This window comes from Giraffa tippelskirchi, chromosome 1 (genome assembly GCF_054371585.1).
Source record: "Giraffa tippelskirchi isolate mGirTip1 chromosome 1, T2T-mGirTip1v1.2.pri, whole genome shotgun sequence".
NCBI lineage: Eukaryota > Metazoa > Chordata > Mammalia > Artiodactyla > Giraffidae > Giraffa > Giraffa tippelskirchi.
The window spans coordinates 209,936,212-209,953,813 of NC_137275.1; the positions used below are offsets into that span (position 1 = coordinate 209,936,212).

General features: G+C 36.2%; 1 protein-coding gene across 5 annotated transcripts in view; it reads left to right on the forward strand.

Moving 5' to 3' along the window:
* The window catches only part of SLC44A1 (solute carrier family 44 member 1), a 219,006-nt gene that overhangs the window by 156,142 nt on the left and 45,262 nt on the right, over positions 1-17,602 (forward strand). For 2 of the 5 annotated variants that reach the window (XR_014064004.1, XM_081524921.1), the window contains exons 14-15: positions 6,411-6,647; positions 8,459-8,539. Coding sequence is in view for 4 of the 5 variants with exons in the window: in XM_081524921.1 (XP_081381047.1) it covers positions 6,411-6,647; positions 8,459-8,539 (318 nt within the window). In the remaining variant the exon portion in view is untranslated. Of the gene's footprint in view, positions 1-6,410; positions 6,648-8,458; positions 9,753-11,188; positions 12,907-17,602 lie in introns of those variants that run through there. The other 3 variants (XM_081524899.1, XM_081524910.1, XM_081524888.1) reach the window with 3 other exon arrangements.

Here is a 17,602-nt window from a genome sequence, read left to right on the forward strand (position 1 = left end):
CTGTGAGCTATAATTGCCTTAACTGACATAAATTTTGTCCCTGGGCCTTTTTTTTTTCCCTGAAGCCTTTTGATTCAGTGATTCTAATGATGGTAAACTACTAGAGATAATTCTAAATACAGCATTATTTATAATAGTGACCAAATGTACGCAGTCTACTGCCTAACAATAAAAGTTGGAAGTAATAATCTGCAGACTATTTGCCTATTAAACCTTTTTTTAAAAATTTTTTTGGCCATGCCATGCAATCTTTAAGATCTTAGTTCCCTGGCCAGGGATTGAACCTGAACCCTCCACAGTGAAAGCACTGTGGTTCTAACCACTGGACCATCAGGGAATTCCCTAAAGGCAATGGCACCCCACTCCAGTACTCTTGCCTGGAAAATCCCATGGACGAGGAGCCTGGTAGGCTACAGTCCATGGGGTCGCTAAGAGTCGGACACGACTGAGCGACTTCACTTTCACTTTTCCCTTTCATGCACTGGAGAAGGAAATGGCAACCCACTCCAGTATTCTTGCCTGGAGAATCCCAGGGACGGCGGAGCCTGGTGGGCTGCCATCTATGGGGTCGCACAGAGTCGGACATGACTGAAGCGACTTAGCAGCAGCAGCAGCATTAAGAGTTTATAATATGCTTGTGTATGATGTGGTAAGTGGAAAAGCTGAGTAAAACTCGACTATCACAGACTGTTTAAAAATGTACATAAGAAAAAAATGAAAATTAATATCTCAAAATGTTAATAATGATTGCTTTCAGGTATTGAAAATATGAGTGATTCCAAAGTCCTCCTCCCACTTTACCATGATAAAGTTTCTATGCATTTTTATAATGGAAAAATATATACATGATAAAATGCAGTGTTCTAAAAGTGGCTTTGAGTTTTTCAGCAGCCTGTTTCTAAGAAGAAGACAGGCTTTTTTTCTTAGGTTTTTTCCTTACGTTTCTCATAACCTTTTACTCATTAAACAAGTATTTACAGAGTACCTACTAATAATATACCAAGGGCTTTTCTGGATGCTGGTTATAATACTAGTCAATAAAGCGAATTTAAAATCTGGTAGAAAAGACAGTTTTGTATCCCTTTTTTCATTTCATGTTATGAGCATTTCCCATTTTATTAAAAATGTCTTAAACGTGATTATACAATTGTATCATTTATTTAACAAAGCCTTTGTTTTGTTTTTGTATTTTACTATTGAACTTTCCTCAGATTTTTTACTATTATAAAGTATACTATAGTGAAACTTTTGTATACCAATTCTTGCCCACAGTAATACTTATGTCCTAAGGCCAGAATTGTAGAAGTGGAATTAATGAGTTCAAGTACATAATAGGATTTTTGATATGTATTTCCAAGTTGCTTTCCAGCAAAGTATAATTTTGAATAATATATCTAATGTTATTTACAAAAAGACCTAACACCATGAAAGATAAACAGGTTTTAAACTGACAAATCAAAAAAGGAAAAAGATAAGAGAAAAAAAATAAACCTCTGAGTTTCTAACATACTAAAATGAATTTCTTGTTTTCCTTTTTCTTCTTTTGGTTGTTTTTCTTTTTCAAAAATATACTTCTGATTACAGAATACAATAAATCTTTTAAAGAGTTTCTTTTGTTACAGTTAATGAAATTAACTGAAATTAATGGCTACTAGTATGTAGAAATAGTTTTTGGTCAGATAGTTCAACTAGATAGATCATAATAAATATAAAAGTGTTAGGAACAAATTATTAGTGCATTCAAGAACTTGGATGAATCTTGAGGGAATTATGCTGAGTGAAAAAATGCCAATCCCAGAAGATTAAGTATTGTATGATTCTATTTATACAACTTTCTTAAAATGACATTATAGAAATGGAGACCATATATGTGGTTGCCCAGTTAGTGATGGGGTGGGGGGAAGTAGGGATAGCTATAAAAAATTAAAATGAAGGAGGCTTGTGATGATGGGAATATTCGCTATCTTTACTGTACCAGTGTCAATATCTAGGTTGTGACTTTGTATTCACTACTGACAATATAATTTTGCAAAGTGTTGTCATTGAAGGGAACTGGATAAAGGGTACATGGGGTTCGTTCTGTGTTACTTTTCTACTATTTCACATTAATCCATAATTATTTCAAATTTAAAATTTAATTCTCAAAACCTTGATTTTAGAAAGAAAACAAAAAATAGTGTCATGGATTTTGTTTCTAGGAATCCCCAATGATTTTATGGAATGGTAAATTAGATTTAGAAGAGACCCTAAAAAAAAAAAAAAAAAAGAAGAGACCCTAGCTCCTCTAGTTTAGTGGCTTGTGACCTATGATTGCTGACCTATAGGGTCCTCAAAGGTTAAGAATAAAGATGTAGAAGCTATATTTCAACATTTTAAAGTCGAATAGATATTGCATATTTATACCAAGAAAACTATACCCAAAAAAATCCCTCAAATCTTAAGTTTCTTTGCTTCCATATGAAATTATTTTATGTCTATTTGATAATACTTTTTGTGACACTACTTATATGTCCTAACTGACAGTTTAATCTGAGTTCATTCAATTAAAAAATGAAAATATAAATTATTACTTATAGATGCTATTTTATTGGTAAACAAAATCTTTCAAAACATGGGTTTCATAAGAGAAAATTCATCATAAATCCAAGATTGATGACTGAAAAAAGGAAGAAATGAAGATTACCAGTCACTATGTAAAATGCTTTCAAAATGCTTATTTTAGCAATTACAAGGTGTATGTCATATTGTATCTCTTTTCAGTTCAGTTCAGTTCAATCGCTCAGTCATGTCCAACTCTTTGCGACCCCATGAATCGCAGCATGTCAGGCCTCCCTGTCCATCACCAACTCCCGGAGTTTACCCAAACTCATGTCCATCGAGTCGGTGATGCTATCCAGCCATCTCATCCTCTGTCGTCCCCTTCTCCTCCTGCCCCCAATCCTTCCCAGCATCAGGGTCTTTTCCAGTGAGTCAACTCTTCGCATAAGGTGGCCAAAGTATTGGAGTTTCAGCTTCAACATCAGTCCTTCCATTGAACACCCAGGACTGATCTCCTTTAGGATGGACTGGTTGGATCTCCTTGCAGTCCAAGGGACTCTCAAGAGTCTTCTCCAACACTACAGTTCAAAAGCATCAATTCTTTGGCGCTCAGCTTTCTTCACAGTCCAACTCTCACATCCATACATGACCACTGGAAAAACCATAGCCTTGACTAGACGGACCTTTGTTGGCAAAGTAATGTCTCTGCTTTTTAATATGCTATCTAGGTTGGCCATAACTTTCCTTCCAAGGAGTAAGCATCTTAATTTCATGGCTGCAATCACCATCTGCAGTGATTTTGCAGCCCGAAAAAATAAAATCTGACACAGTTTCCACTGTTTCCCCCTCTATTTGCCATGAAGTGATGGGACCAGATGCCATGATCTTAGTTTTCTGAATGTTGGGCTTTAAACCAACTTTTTCACTCTCCTTTCTCACTTTCATCAAGAGGCTTCTTGGTTCTTCTTCACTTTCTGCCATAAGGGGGGTGTCATCTGCACATCTGAGGTTATTGATATTTCTCCCGGCAATCTTGATTCCAGCTTGGGCTTCATCCAGCCCAGCGTTTCTCATGATGTACTCTGCATATAAGTTAAATAAGCAGGGTGACAATATACAGCCTTGAAGTACTCCTTTTCCTATTTGGAACCAGTCTGTTGTTCCATGTCCAGTTCTAACTGTTGCTTCCTGACCTGCATACAGGTTTCTCAAGAGGCAGGTCAGGTGGTCTGGTATTCCCATCTCTTTCAGAATTTTCCACAGTTTGTTGTGATCCACACAGTCAAAGGCTTTGGCATAGTCAATAAAGCAGAAATAGATGTTTAAATAGGCTCAGAAAGGTTAAATGAACTTGCTTAGTCACAAAACTAAAAAGTACTAACTCAGATTCAATCTTACGTCTTTCTGACTCCAAAACTAGTATCCTTTCTTCCTGCTTCTCACATTCTACCCTGATTTGCCGATAATTTATCCTTTATTATAAGATTGTCTAAACTTTTAAAATTACATATCCTATTAAAATTTTTGAGCACACTTCCCCAGTATATTTATTTATTTATGATATATGTATAGCTTTTAATAAAAAATAAATTTTTAGCATATGAGAAATATAAATAAAAGTCCCAAGTGATTCTCTTGAACACTCCCTTGGCTGAGTGTACTCCACCATGGAGGACACCCACCTGGTATAACCATACTACTTGTAGGCTGTGGACTTTCTAAGACTCATTGGGGGTACTTTTGGGCTTCCCTGGTAGCTCAGATGGTAAAGTGTCTGCCTGCAATGCAGGAGACCTGGGTTTGATCCCTGGGTCAGGAAGATCCCCTGGAGAAGGAAATGGCAACCCACTCCAGTACTCTTGCCTGGGAAATTCCATGGATGGAGGAGCCTCGTAGGCTACAGTTCATGGGGTTGCAAAGAGTTGGACACGACTGAGCGACTTCACTGGAGGTACTTTTAAAATGAATATTGCTGACTTCATCTTAAATCCAACCAATCAGACTCTCTGGGGGCAAGGCTCAAGAATCTGCATTTTATTCACAAACTCCCCAAGTGATTCCTAGCCCATCTGATAATTTGATAAGCACTAATGTATCCTCTGCTTGAATGGATGCATGATACCCTTTCATTATATTAGGGAGTAAATATTACATTTCTTTGACTTTTTAAGCTAAATACCACTGAGTTTCATGGTTGTTTCTCATGTGACAGTATTCTACTTCAACAGCTTTTGTCTCAACATCTGCTTTGTCTGAGCCACATCTTCTGCCTATTATTGGCTTTAACATTAAAATGTGGTTTAACTTTTAGCAGCATAGAGAGAGCATAAAGCAGCTCAGTTCTCCCATAGGGTAGATGTAAAAACATTGAAGAAGAGGGTAAGAAATAATTCACTCGAAAATTGAAACCAAAAAAAACTGAAACAGGAAGAGTGAAAGAAAAGGGGCCTGATTAGCTGTTTGTGGACATTACCCCAGAAATAACTCATCATGAGAGAAGATTCATAAATGTATTGCCACAAAAATGATGGGAGGGGAGCAGACCCAGCTTTGCTCCCTAAAATCATCTGAGAGAGGGATCAATTTGTAGCTTAACCAGTATATCCTCTGATGCATTATAATTCCTGGTTAAGATAATGGTGAATGAGAGATGCTTTGGTGTTGACAAATAGGAGGGGAAAGACAAAAAAATTCCCAATCTTTTGTCTTCAATCCTGGGCAAGGAAAGGCTGCTGTGGTTCTTGAGGACTCTTTCTTTTTCTTTGTTATTTACAGCTTGATGCTAGGCCAGGTAAAGAGCTGGGCAAGAGTGCGGCTAGGATTCAGTGTACCTATTACTGTGATGTATTAGTATCCAAGTATTTGCTGAATGTTTACCTGGAAAGAGCAATGGTGTTGGCATCACAAGACTATTTTTTGAGTAGTATCTGCTCTTTATTCTACTCTGTGGCCTTGGGCAGATCAGCTAGGCTCTCTACGAACGTTTCCCAATCTATGATACGAGGGTGATAATGTTCGCTATAAGCCATTCATAGGGTTATTGAAAAACTGAAATAAAATATATGAAATGGACCACAGAAAATTTAAAGTGCTGCCTGTGTGGTGATGACGCATCAGAGTAGGTGGTTCTTGACAGTGAGCAAATGGCTATTTCTGTTATTTTTACAGCATGAATGTGTTTGGCAACCTCTTTCTTCACAAATAGTCCAACTCAACACTTCATAGCAAATCATATTAAACATACCACATGTTCTATGGGAAATAAAATATGAGACGAAGAGAAAGCTCTCAGAGATGTTGGTTGCAGCATTATTTATATCGAAAACAATGTCTCCAACTGTAGGAGAACGGTTAAATAAATTTTAAAACACCCACAGAATGAAAATAGTGTAGCTGAGTATGTACTTAAGAAGCATGTATTATATATAAATATTAATGAAGAGCTTTTAATGATTTGTTTATATGATACCATTCATATATGTAAAAATGCTTAGAAAAAAATATACAGCAATACCCTGCAATGTCAATAATTTTCTTCTGCATGCTAAAAGTGTGTGTAATTTTTTTTTTCCAAGATAGGTATACGTTTCTCTTAGAGATGGCCACAGATACTAAATAAGTAAAGTCTTAGGGAACAAGCATACCACTTGGAAAACTTGATTATTTTTATGGTCAACATGGATGATGTTTTATGTTACATGATACACACGTATATGCGTATCTATGGATTACACTTTGTAAGTTGAGGTGGCATGAATTCATACAGCCATCATTTCTAAATAGTAAAGAGGATTGTAAGTCTGCAGATGATGAAGAAATAGAGGTTTTCTGCAGGACGTTATTAAGTATGGTCTTGGTGTTCTCCATTTCAGGTGCTGATAGTCTGCAGCACGGGTTTGGCTGGGGTTATGCTGCTCAACTACCAACAAGATTACACAGTATGGGTGCTGCCTCTGATCATCGTCTGCCTCTTTGCTTTCCTAGTCGCCCATTGCTTCCTGTCCATTTATGAAATGGTAGTGGATGTTTTATTCTTGTGTTTTGCCGTTGATACAAAATACAATGATGGGAGCCCAGGCAGAGAATTTTATATGGATAAAGTACTGATGGTAAGTACTTCAAATGCCCTCTACTGCTTTAAGGATTAAAAATACTAATATAAATGTTGTAGAACATTCTCTATGTTTAATTCCCATTATATGCAACTGAGTAATTCAGAATTAATCTGTAGAACTCATGAATGAGGTTAGTCTTGGGGAAGTCAGGGAAGAAGACCCTTTTGGCATGAATGAGACCATTTCAATCCACCTAGCTAGAGCAGTATCCCACTAAGAGTCCTGAGTTCACATTGTTCCATACTGCTCTCCTCGTCTCTGCAGTTAGATGAACTTGAATAGGCGTTTTTAGCCCTTGAAACTGCAATGTTGGACCACTCACCTTCTAAGTGCCTTTTCTGAATCAGGATTCAAAGACGAAAGGTTTTATTTCCAAGGTTGTAGTGCCTACCTGTATTTCTCCATCCACCACCTTTCTAAATATTATGCTGTCAACCTGTTAAAACTCATTATCCTAGGTGTGCCAAGCCGAATTGAAGATGTTTTGTAATGAATACAGATTATCAGACCCATGACTGGTAGATTGTATTGTTTTCCATTAGTCAAGATCCAAACCTTTACAAAGATAACATATTCTTTATAGTTACATAAGCCTCTACAGCTTCCCTATATTAGAACCTCAATTAAATGTTTTAAAAAATTTGGAAACCATATTAAAATGATTTAAATACCAGGATCTATGTTAAATGCTACCAAATTAAAGATGCTTTTTAATAATACTTTGCTATTAATCTGTGAAATATTCCTATCTCAAGAATGAATAGTATTGAAGATTAAACATTAAATGTTGAAATAACAAAACATCTTCCAGTAATATGGTTTATCCAGTTAAATCTAAAATAAATGTATTAATAAATAAGCTAGATTTTTTTTCAGTCTCAAAAATTCCAAATGATTCAACTGACCTATTTGGTACTCATTATCTCTGTTACTAAGAACATCACCAGCTACATTTTGGACATTTTCATAATCTCAATTATAATCCTAACTGATTATTCTCATCATTGAACTTGACTTAAGAGCACTGCATCTCTCTTGTGATCAAGGCATTTAGAAGGAGGGATTTGTTTTGTTCTTTAACCCACTGATGAAAAACAGAGTAAAAAATATAGTTTTTTCTCATTTTAGTTTTGTCTATAAGAATGATGAGGATATTGAATGAGGAAGTGCTCCATAAACTTTGACAGGATAGAAATGTTTCCTTTGGGGCATAATCCCATTTTAACTGCTTCTGACCAGCTGTTTCTGGTTGTTACTCCCTGTCTTCCTGCGTTATGAATAATTTCAAGGCCATATAGACAATTTTTTTTAAGTAGCTTATTTATGCCTTGGTAAAAATAGTATACTATACTTAGTAGTTGTATAGCATGTGAATGCTTTCTTTTACCTCCTAGGGTTATTTTAAAGAGGGGGCTTAATGGAATAAAATGTTCTTGTTTCATTTATTTAGCCTTGATATTGAAAAAAGTAAAATAACAAATAAAACAATATTCTAAGGGTGAGAAAATAGTCTTTTCTAAAAACAAGAGTTATTTTCTCTTCCAGATAACTAAACATCTCTTTGAATCTAAGTAAGATTGTCACGAGGAATGGTGGGAAAAAAGATTTTATACCAATAGCTTGCAGTCCATACCCTCAAACTGAGCCATTCTTGTGTATGGCACCAAACATTATTTATTGCTGTTTTTTTTAGGCCATCCATTTACCATCACTGAGTCCAACATGTCAGTATTCTTTAGAAATCATCTACCATCTAAAGTCCGAAAGGACCTAAGAATTTATGTAATCTGGTCCCTGTTTTTCAGGAGTTTGTGGAAAACAGTAGGAAAGCAATGAAGGAAGCTGGTAAGGGAGGCGTTGCTGATGCCAGAGAGCTAAAACCGATGGTAGGTGGTGATGAGGAGGCAGCTGCCCTCCAGGAGTGTCACTTTCTGTTCCTCTCTCTCTCTCTCTTCACTGACGGCACTTGTTCAGGAGAAGCCCTTGTCATCTGTCTCACGCAGGACATGCTGCTTTTTCTGTTTGTGTGTTTACCCATCACTTGGATGGCGGAATTCTTGTCACAGCTGAGACCGCCTTCTGTAAAAGTAAGCTGAAAGGAACAGTGTTCATGGCGGGGATAGGGGATCTCTTTGTCCCTGAGGTGAACTTGGCAGTTTCCATTTTTTTTTTGTTTTTAGCTGTTAGAGTTTAGTTTTCATGGGACTGAACATTTGGTTTTGCACTTGAACTGACAGTTTAATACTTATCACTTCAGAAGTGATGATAGCAATTCCTTTCAACTTGCTGAAGTTCATATTTCTCCCCCTTTTTAATATTGGTTTGTTTATGTTGCTCTCTTCTCCCTTTGCTGACTTTTTCTTCTGTTGTCTGAACTGTACTTTCTTTGTTTCTTAAGCGGTTTTTCAGCAGCAAACATGGCTATTTCCATCCACACCCACATTCCCACTCAGTAAGACAATCTGGTCTTCTCCAGCCTCAGCTTAATTGTGAGAAAGATAAATTATCTCTGGTCAGTGATATATATAACCACTCTCTTTTCATTTGAAAAAAGCAACTTAAAGTTAACCAGTGGAAGAGAATCCTGAGTAGCTTTTCCCACACATATTCTTACCACTGCATAATGACAGATGTCTTTAGCTATATTGGTCTAATTACTGCTTGTGTTACAAATGTATTCTTCTTAAATAGCATGTTTATTTCAAAATATTATATAATTGCCTACATCCTTAAAACAGTTAATTTAAAATAACATGCCTTCTAATTGCATATAGTGTCCCAAGAAAGGTAAGGTAAGGATTCTCTTGTCTTTCTTCTTTATACTTTAATAAATGGTTTGAGTTATAAGTCTCTAAGAAGTCCATTTAAGTATGTAGGAATAGAGGAGATGGGTTCATGGCAGAGGTACATGTTTATACAAAATAATTGCATATTCAACCTGCATTAAAACCTCAACAGAATGTTTAGACATAAACTCTTCTCTATAACCCCATCCGTTGCCTGTTTCAGTGTTGCTCTTAATAGCATTGATGATGAGAAAAATCAAAACTTCAACACTTATAGTCCCAAGGCACAGGTTGCTCTAATCATAAATAAAAAGATCTAGGATGGCCATATAAACTCTTAGTTTTAAGTGTACATCAGCCAGAACTAGATGAACAGGGAAGGGGCGCTAATCACCAGTTTCTCCTATTAGGATCCTCACCTTCCTACCCTTTTTCCTGCATCCCCTTTATTTCATGTAGCCTGAGGGGATTGGAGTGAAAATTCTGCCAACTCCAAGGTGGTCTGGAAAAATGAGGAAGGCTTCCTTCTTGCCACTGCTTGGTTGTCCTAATTGTTCAGAAAATAAGGTTTCAAACCTAAAACTTTTAAAAGACATGTACAATCTTAAAATGTAAACTACTCTCCCCTCTTTTCTCTCTTTTCAGTGGTTGAAGCTTACATTAAATCATTCTTCAGCGATAAGTGTTTAAAGAAAGGCAGAAATAATTAGAAGTTTAGCACTAGCTACTCTGACCATGAGTTAGCAGGTATTTCTGTATTATTCTTGGGGGAAAGATAGCTGACTGTGACATACCAGAACGCAAATATATCTTCTCTTACCTAGACCCCTCATTCATAGGTATTAGTACTAGGAGAATTGCCTACGTTATGTGGCGTTCTACTAGAAGCCAAAAATGTAGAAAGGGTTTTTTCCCCCTAATATTACTTTCAGTTTTGAATTTAGATCCCTTAATTCAGAAACTGCATTAAATTCTTCATTCTGCTTTTATTTTATGTTGTTCATTGGTTCATCGCTTGCAGATTAATGACAAAGCCCTCTGCTGTGTATCCAAATACATCTTTTATGTGCATTGTTTTTCTGGTGCTTTGTACACTGTAGCATTGGATCTGTAAGAATGATATTTTAAGTGGTTCAAAAAGTCCCTGTGAGAAAAGTGTGAACTGTCGTTGACAGCATAGTTAAATCTTTTAACTTTTAAACCTTTCATCAGTACCTCTACTTCTTCTCTTCTTTTGTGGTATGCATGGTAAGAGTTGACCCCAACTACCACCCGCATCTTGTGTGTGTCCCTAAAGAATTATCTGAGAAATTCCCTCCTGTAGTTTGGGGCTTGGTTGAATTTAGGATTGCTTGTTTGTATTTGCTTGGTTTAATTCACATGTTGTTCCCTTAGATGAAAGTTCTGTTAACAGACCATCATCCGTAGAAACACTGCTGTTCGAGTTCACTGTCTTTCTCTTTAACACAATGGTTTAATATATGAGGTTTTTTTAGTCTATAAAATAATGTGCAGAAATCTAAGATTTAAATATTTACTTTGGACAGGGGATCACTGAACTCAATATAAGTACTTCCAATTTTCCTCTTAGACTTTTTTATTTGAGAGAGACCCTCACTAGTTAAGGAAACTTTGAAGGTTTGTAAGGGCTTTCTATAAATCTTTGAAAATTATTTTAGAAAAATTTACCAAATATGATGTAGAGGTTTAAGAAAAAGATATTCTGGCTTTCTGCTTTTTGTCATACAGGAGAAACTTACAGAGAAAATGGAGGAAAAAACCTGGGCACTAGAGCAATGTAAACTAGAGATGAATTCTCTGCCTATCTTAAAGATGACTCAGAGGGAAATGTGAATTTCAACAGGAATTTCAGCCCCTGGAATTTAGGTTCAGGGGAGAAGGAGTCTCAATCCATTTTGTTTTATTGCCGTTCGTGGTCATCTGTGTATTTGTAACATCATTCATAATCTCCTTTTTTTTTTTTTTCATGATCTCCTTTTAATGATAACTGTCTAAGATTATACTCTGTATGACTTTGTTTTCTAGGCTTCGGGAGCAAGTTCTGCTTGAACCTAGCTGATCGTTATGGAACCCATTGACATTCCAAAACAATATATACACATAACTATGTATTTGTGTGTGTGGGTGTGTGTATATATGTATATGTATGTGTGTATATATATGTATACGTATATACACACACACACATAATCAGCCAAAATCAGAGAAAAGGAACAGGGATTTAATACCTTTTTTATGCTTATTTTTGTCAAACATGTACTCCTTTCATACGGGTGGCTTTTACAAGGCAACTGCCATCATTTAATGTTTTCAATTGTAATTGTCTTAATGGAAATGTTAAGATTCATATCTGATTAACATTTTTAATAACTTAGAGGAGATTTTAACTTTAGTTATTTAAATTAGGTAAAATTATTGTACTGAATCCTCTGTCTAAAGTTTATTCAGGGGTGATTTCCCTGTTGTGTGCATAAAATCAAGACCTTATTTTACTGATGCATAAGTCCTAGTGGGACAAGACTAGGCATATGCTTTCAGGTTAGTAAGGACTTAGTCCAATCAGTTTTCCCCAATCAAAGAAGCCATGTCATTTTCCTTTTAGAAACATACAAGTGGACCCAATTTGGGAATTTTCATAATAACTCATGCATTTGTCAGCCAACATTAAAAAGTAACCAACTCCTCAGGTATTTGTAGTTTACCCTAATGCTTCTATAAAGAGAGTAGGTAAAAAAGGAAAGGGTAGATAATCTTTCTTATGCAAACTTTTTTCTTACATTTTGTCTTTCTTTCTTTTGATGTTAGTAGCATCCTCCACACATTCGTGTGCCTGATTTGAAAGGAAGCTGGGGCACCCAGCAAGTTTAGCCTTTAAGTTTCTGTGTATCGGTTTGCAGAGTAAATAATGCTGGGAGGAATAAAAAAGGGAGAGACACATGGAACACAAAGCATTGAAAATTCCGGTGCTTGGGCTTCTGCTTCAGAGGAACCCTAGTGGCTTAGAGCTAAACGGCCATTTTATTCAAATGCTTGCTGTAAAATCTTCAAAACATACTGGCAGGTGCTCCTCTTCTTGGCAATTCGTTAAGTATCTAGAATTCTACAATGTTTAACTGAAGAATTGGTTAACGTTTTGATCCTCAAGTGTTGAACGTTCTTTGTGTTTGGGGATGGGTTTTGGGTTTTGGGGGGTTTTTTAATTCCTGAAGCTTACCAGATATGAATGGCTAATATTCCATTGTTCTGCTTATTGTAATGGTGAATGCTTTAAGAAAAAAAAGTGTAATTTGCTAAGAATAATTCATGATCTGTTTATGCGATAACTCCTTTTTGTTACAATTTTTTTAAAAAAAGCTATTTTTGTTAATGTAAAGTAAATATTTCAGAGCAGATTTTTTAAACTTATTGCACTAAATACAGGCTCTGTACAAAAAAAAAAAAGAAAAGCCTCAGCATTTTATCATTCCATGGAAGGAGAATCTTTTGAAAGAAAGCATTGCCTCCTACCAGAATTAGAAAATGAATTAGACCGGTATTATGGAAATGCATACAATTAATGTCACTAGGGCTTAATAAGCAGCTGTTTGCTAATGTGCTTCCTTTCAAAGGGTTGGACCTTTAAATTGCTGCAAAAGGTAAATTGTATTTTTTTTTTAAGTATCCGTGTTCTTTAGCTAGGCTAAAATTTGCTAAATGCCTTGGTTTCTTTTCAAAGCTCATGTAATATTTCTGATTTTTCAGAATATTTGCAATAAGAGTCTGGAATTAAAAAATAAAAATAGAAACAAGAGTTCATGTCTTGGCAAGATCACGGAAAAGAACATTATGAGAGTAGCTAATTTGAAACAATAATTCTCCAGAAGTTAACATCTCACATCTGATGTCACTAAATGGTATCATTGTACTCTTTTATATCATTTGAAATGAAATAAATATAATTATGTAACTAATCATCATCCAAATAGGTGAGAGAGCAAATCATGTAAGAAAATTCAGCATACCTTTTGTTTCATAGCCACACAGATTATGGACGTTAAGAAACACTGGGAACTAAATTTAGGATTGGCAAAAGTCTAGAAGATGGGTATCAAAACAGAAGACATTCCAGGCGCTAGTTATTTTAGGAGGTGCCCCTCCAAAGTGACCTGCTGGAAGTCTTGAATTTGGAAATTAGTTTCTGCTCACTTGGACATCCCAGCACCATGGACTCTTGCTGCTCCCTGTTCCGTATGCTCGCAATCTCAGCTATTTGGAAGCCACCAGGAATGCTTTCTAATTATCATTTGCAACTAGAACTGTAATCAGAAAGAAATTTTGTATTTTTGTATAACTGGATTGTGTGCCATTTTATATAACAGGTCCTGTTTTACAAATAAATTTTGTTTTACTAACATTGTGTTTAGAAATTATGATCTATGTGTAACCATGTCATTTGTGTTCCAAATTAATTGCCAGCCTGTTTCCCCTTCAGTGAATGTGTGTGCCATACAGGTAGATATATGCAGATGTGCATATATTATTATGCACAGGCATAATATTACACAGACACACACAGAGAGATATTTGATTTATAGAATATCACTCTCTCATGAGCTTCATTCCTTGAGGCATTTTAGAAAGACTCACAGGCTTTTTAGCAATATTTGAATGTTTTGAGGTTATGTTTGGATAGTTCTGCTGCCGCTTTCATTCATCACGAGTCATTCCTCAGCTAGCTCTGGGCTGCCTTACTGCTATTTGCTCCTTGCCTCCATCTCTGCCCAAGTGAGAAGAATAGATGAAGAACAAAAATTATCTGTGAAATGTGGTTACCTGAATACTTTTATAAACCACTGACTGTGTGTTGTGGTTTTTATCTTTTTCTGTGGTGTATCTTCAAAAGCATGTTCAGGATGCCTGTTTCCAGAGTTGTAGTTAGCGTCCTCTCTCATCAAGGGTGATCACAGTGAGAAGAGAAACATAATTGTTGCTGCCATTGGAAGATTCAGGCTCTGGTGCCCGATTCAGACTTTCTGGGCTCCTGCCTGAAGAGTAAGCTCTGCTGTATATGATAGGGAAGGGAAAAGGTTATATTTTAGTATAAATCCGAGAGACCCATCTTCTTTGGGAGGCTTACCAGTACATTAGGTAAATATTAGGAATTTAGCTAGAGCACTGAGATTGTATAATCCTTGCACAGATGAGCACAGCTCAGAGCAGGTTGTTCCCTTAAACCATTTAATGCAGTGTTTAATGTTTAAGGATTAGAGCTTTTATCCTATCCTATTGCATAATTAAGTCCTAAGTTACTGCAATTTTAAGTAGCTTAAGTGTATGTTGGTGCCTCAACTTTTTCCATAATGGTTGAGGAGGGGGCACTCACTGAGTCTATTTAAAAGTTATGAGGCAACTAAGTTTTCCCTTTGTACAGATGCTCTCTGACTCATTTTTTTCTTTTTGCAGCAAAAGGCATTAAGCTGCCAGTTCCCAGTACCACTGATCTTGGTCTGCCAAGGGCTCTGTTATCTTGCAGGGCAGTTTCAGGATTTCACCCCACTAGAGGGTAGTGAGGAGATGACTCCTTCCTGTATTGTGGTCCTGAACAGCTTGAAACCAGAGTAAGGCTCCTCCCACTCTTTTCCTTAAAAGACCTATGGAAACTACAGGTACCAAATATTCATGAGGCTGTATTAATGCCCCTAAGGCCCAGACCGTTTCCACCGAGCACCACAACTAGCTAATAAAGACCACTGAAAGGCCTTCAGTGTAGATTTCTGGGGTCATTTCCAAAACTAGAGCTGATAGTTATGGTGACCTGAATGTTTTATTTTATTTTTGATCAGTAGCCTCACTTGAATTTTTGGAGTTTCCAATAGCCTTAACATAACCTCTGAGACGTTTCCTTCAGAAAGGTCTTTATAAGTTTTCACCTTTCAGTAAGTTCTCTACTGCTATTTTTCTTCTGTTTTTACTGTTACTTAAAAAAATAAAAATGAAATCCCCAGAGTGTGGAGGCTTATCAGTGTACCTGCTACAGTTAATTTCTGTATTCTCTTCGTATATTCCATCTGACAAATGAAAAGTGCACTATAATGGCTTGCCCAGAGTTGTTAAGATGTGGTCTGTGGATATATATTAGAAAATTGTGAGTTCATAAGTAAATGCATAAAGCAGAGCTTTGTGTATTATATATTCACAATGTAGAATGCCTTTTGCTTTAAATGCATATTCATGTATCTTTGTGTACTAAGGAATACATGTTGGCCCATTTGAAAAGTAGTCTTTCTTCATAGACAGTGGCTGCTTTCAGAATTAGCTCATCTTTTTCATGGCACATAGCCCAAATTGTGAAAAAAGCAGAATTCTTAATGTGCCAAGAAAAAATATAAAGCTGGCAAACTTAGAAAACAAAATAAAAAGCATGTTGTATACACTTAAAATTTTTAAATAGCATGCTTTCCCCCTTCATGTTTCATAAATTTGAGTCAAATTCTTATTCTCCCAAGTTTTAATTAAGAGGGAAATTTTAATCCAAGATTTAAATCTTTGAAAATATCTTTCTTATAAAAAACTTCAATACAAAGTTTTTAAACTTTAGAATTTCTGTGGAAAACCTTTTCTATGGAAATACTACAGTACCCTCTCTTCCTCCCCATATCCTTTTTATATGTGTAAAAAAAGACAAATTGTGCTTCCATTTCAATATCATAGGAACAGTTATCACTTTTCTAAATTAGACAAGAAGGATTTAAGTTTGGTATTTTCTAAAGGAATTCATTAGTAAATTTGTAAAAAAGACATGCAGTTGTTAGGGACCCAAATATTGGGCTATTTTATTCAGTTTTGATACTCACTTTTACAGCATGAATGATTTCCTGAGAAATAACACTGTAAACCAGGGAATTCAGAATAGCAAAGCTTTCAAGTAACTCAGTCTAGTCAAGATCTAGCTGAACATCAAAAGGCTGTAATTTCCAAATGTTTCAGAAGTCTCTCACTTTTATTTGCTAAGACATGAATTTAATATTTGATATTCAAAAGCAAGGGGCTTCCCAGGTGGCACTAGAGGTAAGGAACCCGCCTGCCAATACAGATAGACATAAGAGACATGAGTTTGATCCCTGCATTGGGAAGATACCCTGGAGGAGGGCATGGCAACCCACTCCAGTTATTCTTGCCTGGAGAATCCCATGGACAGAGGAGTTTGGTGGGCTATGGTCCATAGGGTTGCAAAGAGTCGCAGGCGACTGAAGTGACTTGGCACGCATGCATTCAAAAGCAGGTTTGTAATCTTTTGTGGGGACAAAGGGGCCCTTTGAGAAGCTTATGAAAGCAATGAACTATCTTTCTCTCAAAGTCTCATAGCCTACCTATGAATATTTAAAATGCTGGTAGAGTTTTAGGACCCTCAGACTGCCAGCCTCCACCTGACCTCCTTAGAGCCTAATGAACACAAGTCAGAGGCAACTCTAAAGTTGGTTTGTGTTTTGAAATGAAGTAGTGATTAGGCCTCCAATGAAGATACTTTTAAGGTGGTGCTTACCAATTTCAGACCTGGAATCATCCTTTTTTTAATTGAAGTATAGTTGATTTACAATGTTGTGTTAATTTCTGCTGTACAATAAAGTGATTCAGATATAAATATTTTTAAAAATTCTTTTCCATTATGGTTTACCATAGGACACTGAATATAGTTCTCTGATATAGTAGGACCTTGTTGTCTGGAATCGTTTTTTTTGTAGCTTGAAAACTTTAATTTAGTACCAGCTTTGAAAGTAGAAACCACACTAATGTGAATGAAAAACAGGACGATCAACACTGAATCTTCGAGATTTCTTTCCTTGAATGTGTGAGAATGTCTGTGTCCTAGGATGAATTTTTGGCAAGGTACCAAATTATCTACAATGGACAAGAAAATCCAAAAGGAAATAAATAGGGAATCTCTATAATTATCCATCTACCAAAACACTAGATTCTTTAACATTGTCGCTCAGATGTGACATTTATGGCATAGTGTTAACAGTAGATCTCTGTCTAAAAATATATCTCAGTCAACATGACTGAGAACATTTGAAGACGATAAATTAGCAACCTCACTGTACTTCATGGTTGACAACAATTTTTAATGGCAGATGCTGGGGGGAGAAATTCAAAGGTTGTTTT